Consider the following 17,567-nt stretch of genomic DNA (forward strand, 5'->3'; position numbering starts at 1 on the left):
GGGATTTCCTAGCGACAGAAAGCGGAGGAACGACTGGGGACGAGAACATGAAAACAGTTGGAGGAATTCGTTGAGCTCTTGTTCCTCTCCACGGAACTTGAGCCTGGTGATCCACGATGGTAATTCCACAGCGCCGAAACTAAACAGGCACTTCCGGTATATCTGGCGCTAGGAAACACCGCACTGGCTGCACCTGCGCCGCGTTCCTGCTTCGCGCTGCGTCACCGTACGCATGTTTCAGGGCATTCTTCCCGGACAACTGTGAGCTCAGCGACTACGACTCCCGACAACTGCAGCTCAGCAACCCCGCCCACTTCGACCAGAGCACGCAGTTCGACTACTACGAACGCGACGACCTCGGACACGGCCCAGGTGGAGCGGGAGGTGACTGCTTGGACGGCAAGTGTCTACAAATCAGTTACTGTCATCGGCGCCAACCTAAAAATTACAACGAAGCCCCGCCCACAAAAACTCAGTGCACCTGCTGTTCCCCTTTGAAAGAGAGCTGAACCAGTTGGAGTCCGCTCACAGCTTAATGGTATTGGTAGGCTAATGCAAACACTAGGCTAATTACAAAATAAAAGGCTTGTTTTTTTCGAGTTAGAACATTACCTTCACCAGAGCAGTGACATCAGGATGCTCTAAAATATATGCCCACGCAAATGACCTTGAAACAGTGACACAAAGGCCTATTTGCACAGAGAGAAAACAGAAGGGTGATGGTTTGGGCTAGTGTATCCCCTGTCCCGCTTCGCGCTGTACCACACAGAAAACAGTTGTTTCAAACACGCGAAACCGCTTGACAGTGCTGCCAACTGTAGGGATTTTAGGCAGTGTTTAGTGAAATAAGGAAATTTGCTGAAATCTAGGGAAACTTCTCTCTAGGGGCACTGAAGTGGAGAAAATGCTGACGTGACGGCGTATTTTCATTTACAGTCAAGGCGAACTACCTGGCATTAGCATGCGAGCTATCGCTTTTGATTGTGCAGCAGCGCGCTGAACACATCTCGCCCAGTGAACGACAGGGTGTGGGTTTCCGGAGCCCTCTAACGAAGTACTGCTTCTATGTTTGTGACACTCGTGCCTCTGCAGCTGGGCTGTCGATGTATGTGCATTCCAAATGAAGTATTTATCTGCAACCGGCGAAACAAATGTACGCTCCAACAACCAACGAACCAGCACGAGCAAATCTAATAAACAGCCGTTACGCACGCCTATATTAAAATCTAAAATTTACCGGGGATCGCCCATAGGCAGAGAAACCTTAGACACCATCCTAGTGGTGATGTGTCTGGGTCAGTTTTGCTTTGAGAGAAAGCTAAAAATTTGTCGTGCATCTTCATGCTAGGCTGCAGTTGACGCGTAAGCGCCTTGCTGTGGTGGTGCTACGTCAGTACACGGCATTAAAAAAATAATTCGGAATTTTTACACTGTTTTCGAGAACTGACACACTGTTTTGATACTCCTGCATTCTGTAAGAGAGGTCAGTCGCCTACCTTCCTTATAAGTTGAATAAAGTTCCGTGTAATATTGGCACTTTGTTCTAAGCGCAAAACAACTTTGGACGGCGACAAAGTGTATACGTGCGGACGTATTCCGCCAATATGACATCAAACAGGAGCCTACCTTCTTAGCACAACTTGCACTGCGACATCATATCAGCTTGAGTCCAGTGACTTCATTATTTGAATGTGTTATAATGAGCCCACATAGAGATAGAGTTAAGCTATAAAATTTGCAGTCAATTTGCATAACACAAGCAAAAATTTATATACATAAATGATAGTAACAAGCTACAGAACCATATTTTGCAACCATTTAAGGAAATCCATGGAATTTTTTAATCCGAGTAAGGGGAAAGCTGGCTTCGGGGGTTGGCAGCACTGTCGCTTAATGTCAGGTAAGTAAATTAGCGAATCTAATTGGCCAGCGCATCTATTCAGATTTCGTTTCAGTTGAACAGTGTATATATACCCTTGTAATTGTTAGGTTGTCAGCGAATATAGATAATTGAGAAAGACAGCGTGTCAATCTAAGGCGTTAAGGAGTTCTGCGCAGTACAGATAGTGGTATACGGGACCAACATCGAAAATAACGGTTAGCTAGCTATCCTCTGGCTTTCCAAAAGTCTTGCTCGAAAACATAGACCTTAAACTAAATCTACTGAGTGCAATTTGATGCAAAGTTAGAAGTAGAGAGAAAATAAGTACGCTATTTCGGGCTCCAGAATGTCAAGGTCATATGTGCAGAGCTCTGCTGTTATACTTGGTTGGAGAGCTAGAATCCTACAAGGGGGCGCCACGTTCACGCCTTGGCTCTATGACCTGTGGCTCGTCGATGGAATTAGCCCGGCACTGCTTATCCTGAAGCTGTGAAGCCGCGATTGGCCACCCACGGTGGGGAGGTGGTGGCGGGGAGTGGGGAGAAGAGAAGTCGAGGAGAAGAGATGGGCACATACACAAGATGGTGGTTTGCGCGGGGACGTCCACCACGGTAGGGCCGTATGATTGGGGGATCACTTTAGGACATTTCACGAGACTAGCGCCGGATGCGTTCGGCGTGTTTGGGCCACGGCGTTCTGGCAGCGTGCCAACTATGCTAAGGCAGCGCGCCAGGAACTCTATCGCTCATGGACGCCGAAGCGCCCGGTGATAGTCTCGGGAAATCTCGCGGAAGTGAAAGATCTCCGACAGTGATCGCCCGAGCGGACCTTTTGTGACTAAATGAACGGACATTTTGTGATGATGCTTCTAAGCTAGGTTCAAGGAGTGAATGTTTTACCACTTTGTGGTGCAGCCGACCTTGCCTTGCTCTGTACGCAAGCGTCTCTTAGCGATGGATCGTTTCGAATCGCAGTGAGCCAGACGTGCACGCCGGATGGGATGGAGTTTTCCCTGAGAACCGTGGACGGCTTCTACGGTCGGATATACACGTACGGCTTCTACGACTCGTGCTTCTACGACGGGAACGGAGGAAGCGTCAACGTGCTGAGGATAAGCCGGGCCAATGGGTTTCCCCGTTGCGGCACCCAGCAGGTGAGATGCAGACGGGATTAACTGTGGATAAACTTGGTGTGTCTGTGCGCGCGTCATGTGGGGAGATAGGCGGAGTCAGATTTTCGAATGTGTCTTGGGGATGCATGTGCCTGTGTGCGTACAGCGCGTTTGCTCGCACTGAGCGGCGAGATTTTACGCCTTGTGTGTGGAACAATTCAGCCTCACGTGGGATGCTGGCTACTCATTTTCGCTTTGTAAGACTTAAACGGGCTGAAACAAACAACCAGAGGGTACTAAATATTCTGGCGGATACTGGCGAGCGTCAGGTGCGTCATTTTGCATCACTGTAGCGGTGAACATTATAACATTGCCAATAAGAACACGCCGCATTTCTAGAAAGTCTGTTAGGACCCAACACCTCCATACTAATTACAACTGCCGAAAGTAGAGCGGCGTATTTCTTTGTGTTTATCAGGTTCCCGTTCGGTCAACTAAGCCAAAAATTCATCACTTTTTGCAGTATGGCGACGTGATGACCAACATAGTCGTGGTCCAGTTTAACGACTACGTGCAGACAAGCAGGGACAAGAAATACAATCTCACGTGCTACTTTTCGGGACCTGGCGAAGCCGTTGTGACTTCTAACTACCTGGACACAAGGACGGACGGGTAAGTGCCGTGTTCTTCTTCTTTAGACTGCACAATTTTCGGCACCGGCCCATGAAGGTGGTTAGAGAGAGAGATAATTTATTTGAAAGACGGCAGAGAGGTTCGGCCTGAGCTAACGCGCTCTAGCCTGCTACTCTGCACAGGGGGAGGGGGAACGGGGAGATATAAAGGTGTGGCGAGGGAAGATGATGATGACGTAGAAAGAGGGATGCACAGCGGTGAACGCAAGCTCAACATTCTGATGATAAACATTAAGAAATTTCATCAATGAAGCCACTACCGGTCTCCTTATCTTGTCTGTAGTCACTAGTTCAAATGACACATATACCCGATAGGGAAATTGGGGGTTGACTGGCTAAGTAATACTACATTGTCTCAAAGGCTTGCGTGGCCGCCTTTATGGCTAATGTCCCAAAAGCAAACATAGCGATACATATATATATATATATATATATATATATATATATATATATATATATATATATATATATATATATATATATATATATATGTGTGTGTGTGTGTGTGTGTGTGTGTGTGTGTGTGTGTGTGTGTGTGTGTGTTTCTCTGCAACAGTTGTTTTTGCCCTGATGAAGATTGAGCGGTCCTCTTGTATAGCGGCTTGCGCTGACGTCACGCTACTGTAAGCGCTAATGCATTTTTGACTGAGAATAGCTTAGCATCACTAGCAAGAACACAATTTTTGCAGTTATAATTTCGTAGAAAAAAACACGCAACATTAACGCCACCACCATGGCGAAAATTTCAAAACATTGCCGAACGCTCGCGTATGTGCTAACGCTGTGATCCTATTGCGGAATTTTCGCGACGTATCAAACTGCCTGAGCGCGTGCGTTCATGACATTGAAAGTATGACATTTTGTCGCTTACACTACGTGAAATGAACTTTCGGCAAGAAGGCACTACTAGCTGCACACGACACGTTCTTTGTCAGAACAGTCCATGTGCGAAAAGTTATTGACAGCGGAATTTCCAAGGCGTACACGAAAATGCTAGCGCGGTCAGGAGATTGATGCGGCATCTGGTAACGTTATTAGGCCTATACCTAGCATTAGCAATAAAGTACGATGTCTCTGATGTTCTCTCCCTTCCCTACACCTCTTTTTCCCCTCTGATCGTTTTCACTCACTATCCACCTCTCATTATCTTCACTCTCTCTTCTATCGGTCACTGACTATTCGTTTTATATGGACCTTGTTTACGCTACAGAAGTCAGGCGTTGTAGCCTTTCTGGTGGCATTTGCCAGACAGCTCTTTCTCCGCTCTTTGATCGCTTTATGTTTGAAAACCTATAATGACCGTAATAACTCGTATTCTCCATATCGGTCGCAGCCGGTACCCGACGCAAATAGAGCATCTACCGGCCCAGAACATCCTCACCTCGAACGTGCAGCTGCGCATCCTGTACCGTGGCACTCCAACAACCACCATCGCCGTAGGGGACTTGCTGACGTTCAGGCTAGAGGCAAGGGGAAAGTGTAAGTGCAGCTGGAAATGCATGCGACCGACGTACTGTGAGTTTAACACACGGTGTTTTGCATGCAATCTTCGCAGACCAATTCGATTTCTACAGCGACATCTTTGCCACTAACGTGATTGCCAAGGACCCCTACTCCGGAAGACAGGTGCATCTCATCGATTCCAGAGGGTAAGTATATGGGTGGCATGGTAGTAGTCTCAACTGCACATTTCTTTGCTCTTAATGGAGGCTAATCAATGATTTACATGCTTGGCTCACAGTCATTCACTATACTCCCTAAACTCGCATTCCCGAACTGGACTCGTCCTAAAAGATTGCACCGATATTGTCAAAGTACCAGTGCTACTTGTTCAAATCGCACTTTGCTGTGCTAAAACGAGTCATGTCGGCTCGACCTATCGATAACGGCGGCCGGGATCCGGCATTGGTCACGGAATATTCCATGACGAAGGCTGGGCCCCGGCTAAAACAAAAAAATAAAGCATCGTTGTTTTTTTTTAAACAGCGAAGCTGTACATGGTTAGGGTACCGCGTATTTTTCGTGTGCGTAAATAAAATTATCAGCAGCAGCAATGGCTCATACTTCCCTAAGCAAGCAAAAATGCCATGCTTCATCCCCTTCGTAATGCAGACGGTACTAGCACTCTGCAATGTGACGCGAACAGTGCGTACATCCATTGGAGTCACGCATACAACGAACAGAACAGCGTACGTTTCAAAGAAGGACAAGCTCAAAACAGGCATATATCATCACCAGCAGCAATGGCTCATACCCTTGTAAGCAATGGCTCATGCCCTCGTAAGCAAGAAAAAAATGTAATCGCTCATACCCTCGTAAGGTAGAAGCTACAAGCGCTCAGCAAGCAAGGCTACAGGCACTCCACAAACTTGCAAAAGTAAGTTTAATATCTTGGGTCCAAACAGAACGCGTATCACATATTACGCTGGCAAGAACAGATACTGCACTTTGACCCGCGTCGGCCAAAGTTCGCAGTGGCCTCTCTTTGTCGGCGTTCCGAGCGCTTGCCTATCTACTTCCGCTCTCCCGTCGTGGCCGTCCCGTCGAAACGTTACGCGTTTCTAGTTTTCTCCGGCCCACGCGAATGTATACAAAAATCACGGTAAATGGGTTCGTATCTTTGTTCAAAATTCTGTGCCACCGCTGTGTTGCGTGAACAGCTTCGCTGGTCATCCACCTTGAAGAGTGGAATGGCTCCTGATTTTAGTGATTTTGGGTCCTTTGTCCTCAACCCACTAGTGCCTCTACAACTACCGGATCCCGGCAGACTCTCATGTATATATATATATATATATATATATATATATATATATATATATATATATATATATATATATATATATATATATATATATATATATATATACATATATATATATATATATATATGTGTGTGTGTGTATATACGTGAGTTGAACGTCACTGATGTTCTTCTTACTCAATGTTCCTATTAAATATAATATATGAACCATACCCCCGTTTTTAATGAGAACGACATAGAATAGGCGAAGTGAGAAAAAAAAAGTGGACATTTTAGACGCTTTTCTACGAAGGGAACTTTGGAGGGGGGGGAGGGTAGTTAAACCATTAAGCCGCTGCATTCGACGTCTTTTGCCATTTAACTGGGAATAGAGAAATTATACCACGATTGGCTTTTTTCTTTTTGATGATTTATCTGTTCCTTCACTTCGCAGGGACATCTCACCGAGTTTCAAAAAAAAAAAAAATTTTGAAAGAAAATTCGGCAAAACGAGAGTGGCAAATGTTTTTGTGGCTATGACCATTTACAAAGGACAAAGTCGTAAACGCTGTGTGCGTGACGCTTCGTAACGCATAGAGAAGTATTGCGCCAGAAACTCAATGAGTAAACACATTGCCGAGGAACATGTCCGAGCATTTCGCGTAGAGTGTTCTTCATGTTCGGAGTGAGGCCGATGTAGTAAAGAAAGAAAGAAAGGAAGAAAGAAAGAAAGAAAGAAAGAAAGAAAGAAAGAAAGAAAGAAAGAAAGAAAGAAAGAAAGAAAGAAAGAAAGATTGTTGCACTAACGATACCGGTGATGATCGTCAAAGTAAGCGAACAGTTTATGCGGACCGCAGAAATGAAGCAGACAAAGTGGCATTACTGCAGAAGCATGTAGCTGACGCACATAACTGTGTTCGATGATGCTGGCGCAATTTGCCGTGGCGAGAGCGGCACAGCATGACACCGACGGCACGACAGCGAGCCGACGACAACAACAGCTGCGTCAACGCGACAATATTGGTGCGACGACGACAGAGATGGTGACAGCGAGAAGACGGCAGCATGAGGACAGTGTGACCACGATGACACAACGGCTGCACAGCTGCGCTTTGTTCTCCTCTCGTTCACTCTACACAGAGATCAGACACTCCTCCGACCATTCGCTTTAATAACAGGCAAACCCTAGGCACTGTGGAAGTCGGTCTATATATGGGAAGCTGCCAGTGGGCAGTCACCGGCCCAGGCGGCGCAGAAACGCGACACAGCTTGCCACCAACAACCAAGGCGTCTTGAGATGCTAGAAAAAATCTCCCGTGAATGCACACGCTTCTCAGAGAACGCGGATCATGAAATTCGGTTGCTCGAGAACTATCGCCCCCTTTGCATCGACGGAGAAAGTGCCGCCACCGGCCAAGAAAACGGGCGCAAGAGCCACATAAAGCTAATCGCTCTAAAGGCATTTCACTGCCTCCGAGTTTCACCACTTTTGTAAATTACAGGAAGTTCGCTTGAAAGGCAGCATCGCCTTCGTTGCGGACTTTGTTCAATGGCGCGCGTATTATAGTACACACTAACGTCTCTAATAACCCGCATTCTAAGACGATCCTGGCTCCTAAGCTCTTCCTCCACTCCACCGGGTTAGGCACAGCGCCGCCCTCGGCTGAAGAAGACGCTAATTTTCTTAAGATTTGCAATGCGGTGCAGATGAAGCGCAGCGACCACTTCTGTCCAAGTGCGGCGCTGCCGCCTGATTTGTTCAATCAGGGAAGAAACAATTTATGATAACTCGAAGGGAAGCTTATTACTTTTCGAAGCGGGATCCTGATGCCTTAGTACACGCACCTATATAAAGTGAGATATAAGGAAGAAGTATGTGCTTGCTGCGGTTAAGCTGGGGAAACTATGGCGCATGTTTTATTAGAATGTGAAGACATCTGCCCAGCGGTGGATTTAGGCACCGCTGGCCTCCTCGAAGCCCTTGGGTTCATCGAGAGCACTGGAAAAGTAAACATGTCCGTAATAGGGATTAGTAAGAGGCGCTTGGAGGATTGGTGGAAGAAATGTAGGGAAACGACAAAAAAACGGAGACGTAGAAAAGCACAGTTTACAATAGGGGATCAGAAAATTTGGTTTTGGGACTTCATAGTGTTTCTTTTTTCTGTTTTATTGTTTAACTTAAGTAGGACATTAGGCAATATAATGGCAAGAGCTTGTTGGCGCAACTCATCGCCCTGTTCCAAATGGGACGTTCATAACATCCATCCATCGTTCAGTCGCGGCCGGGTGTCGAGTGCAGGGACGTTCCAGTATACGGGGTACAATGTCTTCATTGGTGGCAACGGCTGGCTCTACTCGCAGGTGCCCCGTCGACCTGTACGTGTTTCCCGAGCTTCACAAAGCTCCAGACGGTGCGCTGGAGGCCGAGTTCTACGCCTTCAAGATACCGGACTCAAACCTGCTCGTCTTCCAGGCGACAGTGCGAACATGTCGCGGTCCTTGCGAGCCGGTAAGATTTCCCGATGCCCTTATTTACTACGCGTAGCCGCGGGTGGGGCCGAAATACATAAGTAAGAAATCCAGTTATTACGTAAGTGAGAAATTCCGCACACTGACAAATTCCACTATCTCGTCGAATTCCACTGTGCGTTGACGTTTGGGCCAATCAGAGACGGCATAGCGACATTGTGAGATTTGTGCGCCAATCAGAGCAGACAAGATGGCGAAACTGACGGCGTCCGATGTCCGCCGGAGAGGTTATCTTATTTATGCTGGTGGTTGGAAAGGGGGAACGCGGGTGCAGGAATATACAATTACCTACATGCGATTTTCGCGTTAAGGTCTCTGTACAAGTTCTTTCTTGAAACTGCCCAATAATTTTGTGCTGCGATGCCGCGCAACAGAGATCGAGATTCAGATTTTGCGTACGCAAATGGGTTTGGGTGCTCAAAGGGACCTTTGCGTACGCAGAGCGCCACGCCCTGACTGCGTCCTTTTGTACTCCTTTGGGGTTCTTTCGTATAACTTTTTGAGTTCTCTCCTAAACCATGTGGTTTGCTTACCATAACTATATGCGTACGCAAAATGTGAAACTACTTAACAGCAGGCGTTTCGCTGGCAAGACCACGAGATTGTGAATTGAGACAACGCGTATCGGTAAATTAAATTATGGGGTTTTACGCGCCAAAACCACTCTCCGATTATGAGGCACGCCGTATAGTGGAGGAGTCCGGAAATTTCGACCACCTGGGGTTCTCTATAACGTGCACCTAAACCTAAGTACACGGGTGTTTATCGCATTTCGCCCCCCATCGAAATGCGGCCGCCGCGATCGGGATTCGATCCCGCGACCTCAGCAGCCTCACACCAACAACGCGCACCGTATACCTTCGCCAGGTGATCTGCAGTGACCGTGGCCGGCCCGGCACGTTCCCGTCGTGGGGGCGCCGGAAGCGTGCCGTGCCCGACCAGCAGCCCGCTGCGCCGGTTGCCGTCGCGCTGCCCGTCATGAAGATGAGCAACGCCACCAAGCCGGTGGCGGCAGCAGTCGCGACTGACGGGGCCGGCCAGTCGCCCAAGCCGGCGAAGAACGCCACCAGGGCAGCGAACTCGAGCGAGGAGGAAGCCGAGGAGGTGCACGAGCTGCTGCACGTGTACCTGTCGCGTGCCGACATTCCGCACGACGGCCCGTCTGCACGTGAGTATCGGGCGATCTGTGGCGTAGAGAGAAGGAAGGAAGGAAAAAGTGGAGAAGGAAAGGCAGGGAGGTTAGCCAGTTTAGCTTGACCGGTTTGCTACCCTACACATGGGATTGGGATGGGGCGATGAAACATGGGGAAGGGGAAGAGAGAGAGCACGGACGATCTGTGTGGCGAGAGAGAGTTTTAGATTAAGGGGACGCAATGGCGTTGGGGTCCGCTTGCGTTCCCCTTGACCTAATACTCTCTAATTTTACGTAAGGGGGTAGAGTGCCGCCATCGTGCTTAGTTAAAGGGACACTCTATATAGCGGCCCGCTAACTATTTAACTCGCTTTAGAAACAGTAAATCAGTTTCGATCGGTAAAATAGTCTTTCGAAACTCTACTTCCGTTGATTCCGCGGCGACATTAGGAAAAAAGAATGAAGGACAAAACATATTGTTTAATAAGGAAATAACGTATACTGCGCAAAATACAAGAAAAACGCGGAAAGAAAGGTAGGACGCGAGCGCATATCTTTTTCTTTTTTATTTGCGTTCTGTCCTATTTTACTTTCCGCCCTTTTTTGCATTTTTTTTCTTTGCGCAGTATAAGTTATTTGTTCAGTATTAGATAACTAGTTCGCCACAGAACAATTCTGCAACGTAAATTCTAAATTAAAAAATCGTGCTGTAACGACAGTGCCGATACGGCAGTGTGACGTCGCGGACTGCAAAGTAACGCCAACTGAAAGAACATTTTGTTGTAAAAAATATATATATTACATTCTGAGCTTCACGTTTCAATACCACGGTCTGGTCATGATGGCGAGGCACGCCTTAGTGGGGGACTCCGGAATCATTATGACCACCTGGAGTTCTAAATCTATCTGTATGAGGGTTTTCGCACTTCGTCCCCATCGAAGTGCGGCCGCCACCGCTTCCGGAATTGAACCCGCGACCTCGAGCTTAGCAGCGCCACGCACTGATCACTAAGTGGCGGGTGCGTGCACTTTCATTTTTTTTTCTTAAATTGCCTGTGGCAGATCGCACAACTCTATCTAGTCCATGAGCTGGTGTACTCGCAGACGCGGACATTACTCCCACAAAGAAAGCTTCAAATCCCTGATTGACTAATTAACAAAAATTATTAATTACATGTTTAACTAATTACCTTATGGCGCGTAATGGAATTTACAAATTCTAGCCGGGGAGTTCGCAAGGCGGATCCACTTGGAACGAATTCTCAGGATGACACCAGTAGTTTCGAGATATTCATTCCCGATCTTTGTGGAAGAATGCATTGGCGTTCCAGTTACTTTTGTGCTTCTAATGCATAAAACGACGTTTTGTTAAGAAGATAAGTGGAACGACAGTGCTTTTACAGCACGTTTGACCGCGTATATCTCATGGATGGTGTCATCAGCACACTTCTTTTCAAGTGGATGTGCCTTCCGGCCTAGCCCTCAACAACTACACGACGATAACCAAGTGCCCATAGTCAGGTATGGTAGCTGCCAGTAATTTTGCTGTTGATGCCATTCAATTCAATAATTATTTGCAGTTAGCTGATTAGCTAATTATTTATTTACTGTCCTGAATGCCATGGTGTAAATGAAGAATTTGTGGGAAATTGAAAGAAGCTTAAAGATGGCATGTCTTCAGCCAGGTATTTTTGCTCGTTTATTTTTCCGGCTGATGAAGAAAGCCCGCGAAAAAAATGAAAAATATCACGTGACTAGCCGTCCGCCCGCATCAAATACACACATTGCGCTGTGTGTTAACACCGTTCCTCGTTTTTGTCCATGTGTGTTCGCGCAACGTTACACGTTCTAATGGTGCACAACAGGCCCAAGGAGCAACTTTCGCAGGCGACACAGATTTGAGTTTGCATGCCTATACCGAGCTTACCACGTCAGTTGTTGGCAGCGCGAGGGCGAATAGTCAACGTGAAAAATTAGGTTATCGACGATTCCGCTCAGTGCCTTTCTATGCCTCTTTTTTTCTTCTTTTTCGTTCTCGCGACAGTGTACAAGAAGCCGACAGTGTGCGTCGCCCAGTCCGGCTACTACGCCCTGGTGGTGGTACTCGCTATTCTCATCTGCGCCCTCGTGGGGGTTGCCATGGGAGCCACGTTCTACGTCCGAAGGGTCAAGCTGCAGGTGAGTTCTCTCTCAATCAGGCCCTTTGACCTTTAGCGTGAGATTCACAGTTCCGATTAAATGAGCACTGACATGGCTTGTTGAACGCCTTCCCCCGCGACACCTATTTGATCAACGCTTGGTGGATTGCTGCTGCGCAGGAGCAAGAATTTTAAGTAAGACGTGACGATTAACTTCCCCCTTATGCTTTCTTTAGCATTATTGTCTGTCACATCGTATGGCCCTGCCTAACAAAGAATCGAGCTCATCCAGCAAGTACTACAGTTTCATCCATTGTACCTCTTGACCCGTTGATTCTGTCCTAACCAAGGAAAGAGGTATATTACAAAGCTGACAGGGGAAAGTGACGCTGACTGCACGCTTGCTAAAGCCACCGGTCTGTAAGGGTGTGCTGTGAAGCGAGACATCACGTGTCATTTTTGACTGCCTGCCCAGCTACAGCAAGTCTTGTACGGTCATGTTGGTATGACAGCAACACGATGTTTTCTTTCTTTCTATCCGTCTTCCCTCCTTTCCGGCCGCAGGTGAAGGAGGCCCAGGCCGGAATGACTTCGCCCAGTCCTTGCAGCATGTACGTGTCCCAGTTCCAGCCGGCTCCTCCGGTCTCCAAGTTCGAGGACCCGAGCGAACCCATCTACACGGACCCGTCGCTGTTCGAGCGGTCCCGGTCTCTGCGAAGCCTGACGGTGTCGCACGTCGGCAAGCTGAAAGGCGACTTTGACTGAACGGCGCGGGCGGCATTTGACCGGTGTGAACGGGCTGCGTGAACACGGCAGCTTAGTCCGAGCGAACTGAGCGACGAAGGAACGGAATCGAAAACGAACAATGCGGGATTGTGTTCTGGTAGAACTGTCTTCTTCTGCAGCGCGCAAAATACCAGACGTAAGGTGGTGTATATTAAGAGAATTTCAGACGCCCTTGCTTTATTGTTAATGTACAGAGTAATATAAGTATACACGTATGCAAATGAACAGGCTAAAAAAATAATCACGGACGGAATACTGTGACACGGTTCCCTCTGCACAAGTTCAGTTTGCTTCACACAGTGTTGCACAGAAAACACGCACTCTCTTTTGCTCTGCTTTGTTCGGGCGCCAGCAATACAAAAGATAATTCTGTTTATTGATCGAATCACACTACAGAAATACTCCGAAGCATTCATTATTATCTCGGTGATCCACTACCAACGTAGATGCGTCGTCCCATTACTTGAGCATTCGACATTTTTCGTAAGTGAATAACGGCGGCGTGAACACATACATCAAATTATCGCATTCTGCACCAATCCTTTGAAAGTATATTGAAGTCTCTCGTAGCTATCAATGGTTCAGCCACTGTCGTCATTGCACAGATATCGCAGTGTGCGGCAGCCGAAGAGAGGTACACGTGTTGTTCCCGGCGATTGTTTCTTCTGCAATATTCGCTTGTGTTTGTCTGCACCACGAAATGTTTTATAGAAGTTTAAGTTAAACGTGCACGTGAATCCAGCTGTGAAGCTTCTGCGTAGCAAGGCGCAGTCAATGTCACGTGACTATTTTCGCGCCTCAGGTAGGACTTGTGCATAGTTGCCTTCTGGCTGTTGAATTCGCGTGCAGAACTGTATTTGATTCATTTCTGTAGTGTTCATGTTCTTGCTTTAACTGTTGTTTGGCTAAAATACCGAGCATAAACAGCTACTGCAAAAATATGTGTGAGTGACAACCACTGCATTGAAACACGCGTGCACCTAAATCAGTCATACCACAAGGGATAACCAATGCCTCCTCGACACAAATATCTTCAATCTTCCTGTTGTGCTGAGAGAAGTTCGCTGGGGACTGGGCGTTTAGCTGGGATTCTGGCGACGTATGCTATTTTTCGCCAAGCCTTTCATAAGCGTGTTTAGCGTGCGAAGCTGTACGTACTTCCATTCCTATTCCATGTGCTGTACTCGTGACAGTTGCGAGAGTAAAGGACTTGACGGCGGCGGTTCGGTACCGCGTCTATGGGGAGTCAGCGGTGGTGCGGAGGCGCTACAGCAGTTACGTGCACTGAAATAGGCTGAAACCCTCCGGTAGGGATGCAACAAAAATGGCACGAAATTCTGCACGGCACCACTTCGCGCGCATAGGAGCGCATGCGCTCCCACGTGCAAGCGCGATGTCACCCAGTCACGTTGGAAGATGACATGTGCCTCGAGACGAGATGTGAATTCGCTGGCGCAAGATGGCAGCACGTGCAACTGAAAACTACTCCCTCCGCTCGCTAGGGTGCGTATTACGGCGCTGATATCGGCACGCGAAGCTTGACCACTGGCCGTTGATATTATATTCTGGCTATCTCACTTATTATGTTAAACTTCCGGCGCGGAAGGAATTCGATAACGTGCGCACACTCGCGAAAGCGCCTCGTGACTGAAGAGATAGAACGATATGGGAAGGTGGGCGTGAGGTGCGGACATAAACGATCGACGCACGCGGCCTTTGATTATGCTCGGGCGAGTCGTTTGTACGCGCGATAAGATAGCTCGTTCAAGTGGCACGTCCGTTCGTCCGTCGTTGACCTTTATTCGTGGCACAGTCTTCTGAATACGTTTCGTCCGTTCGAAACGTGAAGAGCACAATGTGCCGCGCGAAGCAAAACCGAGTACGACGACAGCATTTCGATTGCTTTTCGCCGATGTCTTAAACGGAATCAGTGCTGTCTCTCATTACGTGCATCAATATTTTCCCTCCGTACTGTCAAACTAATTTCTATCGAGTTGGATTACCAAAGAAACTGACGAAGCAACTTATGTGTTTTGGCTTACTTGTGTTCTGTAAATAACTTATGCGAGCGACGCATTGACACCGGCGACCTCCGAGGGCATTTTGTGAGCGTGGTTCTAGGCGAACGGACGACAATTTTGACAGAAGTGGCGACCGAAAGAAGCCCTGCGCGTACCCCAACAAGAGCTTGAAGCAGTTCGCTCTGAACAGTAGCGTGCGGTTGGTCGCTCATCATGAATTTACGCACATGCATCCGTAAATTTACAGGCCTGGGATGTGGATCGGTGGGAGTAACCAGGATAGGTATAACATCAGTATGATCGCGATTCGATACCTTCTTACAATCTCCCATTCGCGACGGGTCAATCACGGAGATAACGTGAGCGGAGCGCACCTCGGACCATTGTCTGAGGGCGAAAAGGAATAGCACTGAATTAGAATCACAACAGTCCATACTTTATCTGGAGTTTCTCGACCGAATTGTGTTGTGCACTAGATAATGGCTAGAATACTCACCGGTGGCAGGCCATAAATATCGGTATCGAAATACCTCACTTATTGCCTTTCCATGACCGCGTGACCAGATCAGCGGTGGATGAAGTCGGTTATCAACAGTGCACTGCAAGAGCTAGCGCTTTTTTACGTGCTTTGCTTTATCACACTGTCACTCGCAATTGCATCCGGGAATTGTCCGGAGTGTGCCTTAGATTATGCCCTACAGCATGCTTCATTTTGTAGCGACCAGCGCAATGCTTTAATCGAATATAATATATACGAACATGAAACGTCTTGCCTTCCTGGGCGCGTGGTTAACGCTCAGCAAGCGTCTTGAGTCTTTACTTTTACGCGAGCACTGTGACCTTTTGTTGATGTAATCGAATAAATGCCGTGAACAAGACCTTAGCCTCTGAGCGTATTCTTTGTCACCATGTTTCTGTGTATTGGGGGGGGGGGGGGGGCTGTTTGTTGCGCTGGAGGGACTGTACCAAAGGTAATAATTATTACACTGTGAAGTTCAATGCTTGGCAAAAAGCTGAAGCCGCAAAGAGAGATTGAGCTTGCCGAGAGTGCACGATGGATAAAACATGGTGCAGCCTATAGTTCTGTACCCACAATCGACAATTTCACCTGTTATTCGCTGAATCGCTGTGCAAACTTACGGCAGACTGCAAACTTCCAAGAATGCGTCTTTTTCGGTGGTGGTGGTGAATCGTAGTAACAGGCGTGTTTAGCCTGGCGATCAAGGCCGGCAATCGCTCCGCCCGAGCGTCTCGCACAATGACGCTGAAGGGTTTCACCATATGTCCATCAAACCAGTCTCTCTTAAGAATTCGATGAGGAGACGTGAAGTTTCTTTGCGGGCTATAACTGATCCCTCGGGAAATATAAGGTGTTGCAGGCGCGCATGCGGTAGGTCCTTTTTTTTTTTGCAGATTCTTCAGGAGAGCGTCCCTTTCATCTTGGAATTGCTGGCAGGACCACAAAAAGTGTTCAATGTCTCCTGTCTCGTTGCATGCCGAACAGTTCGGAGAATTGATTCGTCCCGTCTTAAATAACCAGGCCAGTGCATTAGCAGATCCTGTCCTTATTCGATATAGAAGTGAGGCTTCCTCTCGGTCCTCCGAAATAAATATATATAAGCTCGATTGCTCAAGTATGGCCGTCGGCGGCCGGCAGTTTTAATGATGGCAATAAACACTGAACGACAGCTCGCTGAAGATGTAGTAAGAGTTTTGCTCGATGAGGGCCCAACTGTCGTGCAGCTCCCCCATCACCACGTATACGCACACAAACAATCAACAACCACGCTTCTTATTCGCTGATTCACTAAGCAAACTTTTGGCAGAATTCAAGCTTTAAGGAATCCACCTCTATACGTCCTAAATAAATCGAAGCTCGATTGCCCAAGCTTACAGCACAAATTATCGGCATGATTCGTGCGTGATGCTGCAAAAGCCAGGATGTCTACGCAGGTATGAGTAGTACGCTATGACGCAGTCTTAACTGCAATTGTTCTATTCAAACGGACGAATGAAGGTGACATGCTTTCATCAGGTAAATTCCGAACTGCCTACAAACATCCCGGTTACCTTTAAAAGACAAAGTCACTTGTTAGTGACTAATGAAGGGATAATTTCAACTTAGATCCAAGAACAATTAAAAGAAATTTCGAAAATTTAAAGATCTAAAGAAATTTAGGTGCCAAGTTTAGCAGGTGCCAGATATGGTGCCAGGTATGGCAATACTGAAAACCACGAGCGCGTTTGCGGTGCACGCATTTGACGGTGTTGCATTTCGTTGAAAATCAAATTTGTATTTAGGAATGAAGTATTAGGAAAAGTCAGCTCGCGAGGTTACAAATAGTTAAAAACAAGTTAAAGTTAAAAGTTAAAGTTAAAGCCTCGTGCTGCTTCAATTTTTATGCTGCTATATCCTCGGTATCCTCGCGCTAACTCCTCGGTTTAACGACAGTATCTGAATTTCTATTCCACTTTTGTTATGTTCACACAACCCCTAAACAACAAAAACAAAGTTGGAGTAAGTAACGAAAAAGAA

At 47.3% G+C, this 17,567-nt stretch overlaps 1 protein-coding gene across 1 annotated transcript in view; it reads left to right on the top strand.

Annotated features, from left to right (window-relative positions):
• The window catches only part of nompA (no mechanoreceptor potential A), a 99,417-nt gene extending 83,503 nt beyond the window's left edge, over positions 1-15,914 (top strand). Inside the window, exons 9-17 of the mRNA XM_065431732.1 lie at positions 242-399; positions 2,857-3,035; positions 3,517-3,665; positions 5,019-5,164; positions 5,241-5,334; positions 8,787-8,934; positions 9,822-10,122; positions 12,131-12,264; positions 12,789-15,914. Of these exons, the coding sequence (XP_065287804.1) occupies positions 242-399; positions 2,857-3,035; positions 3,517-3,665; positions 5,019-5,164; positions 5,241-5,334; positions 8,787-8,934; positions 9,822-10,122; positions 12,131-12,264; positions 12,789-12,989 (1,510 nt within the window). The 3' untranslated portion in view covers positions 12,990-15,914. The remainder of the gene's footprint in view (positions 1-241; positions 400-2,856; positions 3,036-3,516; positions 3,666-5,018; positions 5,165-5,240; positions 5,335-8,786; positions 8,935-9,821; positions 10,123-12,130; positions 12,265-12,788) is intronic.
• Positions 15,915-17,567: the final 1,653 nt, after the last annotated feature.

This window comes from Dermacentor albipictus, chromosome 9 (genome assembly GCF_038994185.2).
Source record: "Dermacentor albipictus isolate Rhodes 1998 colony chromosome 9, USDA_Dalb.pri_finalv2, whole genome shotgun sequence".
Taxonomy (NCBI): Eukaryota; Metazoa; Arthropoda; class Arachnida; order Ixodida; family Ixodidae; genus Dermacentor; species Dermacentor albipictus.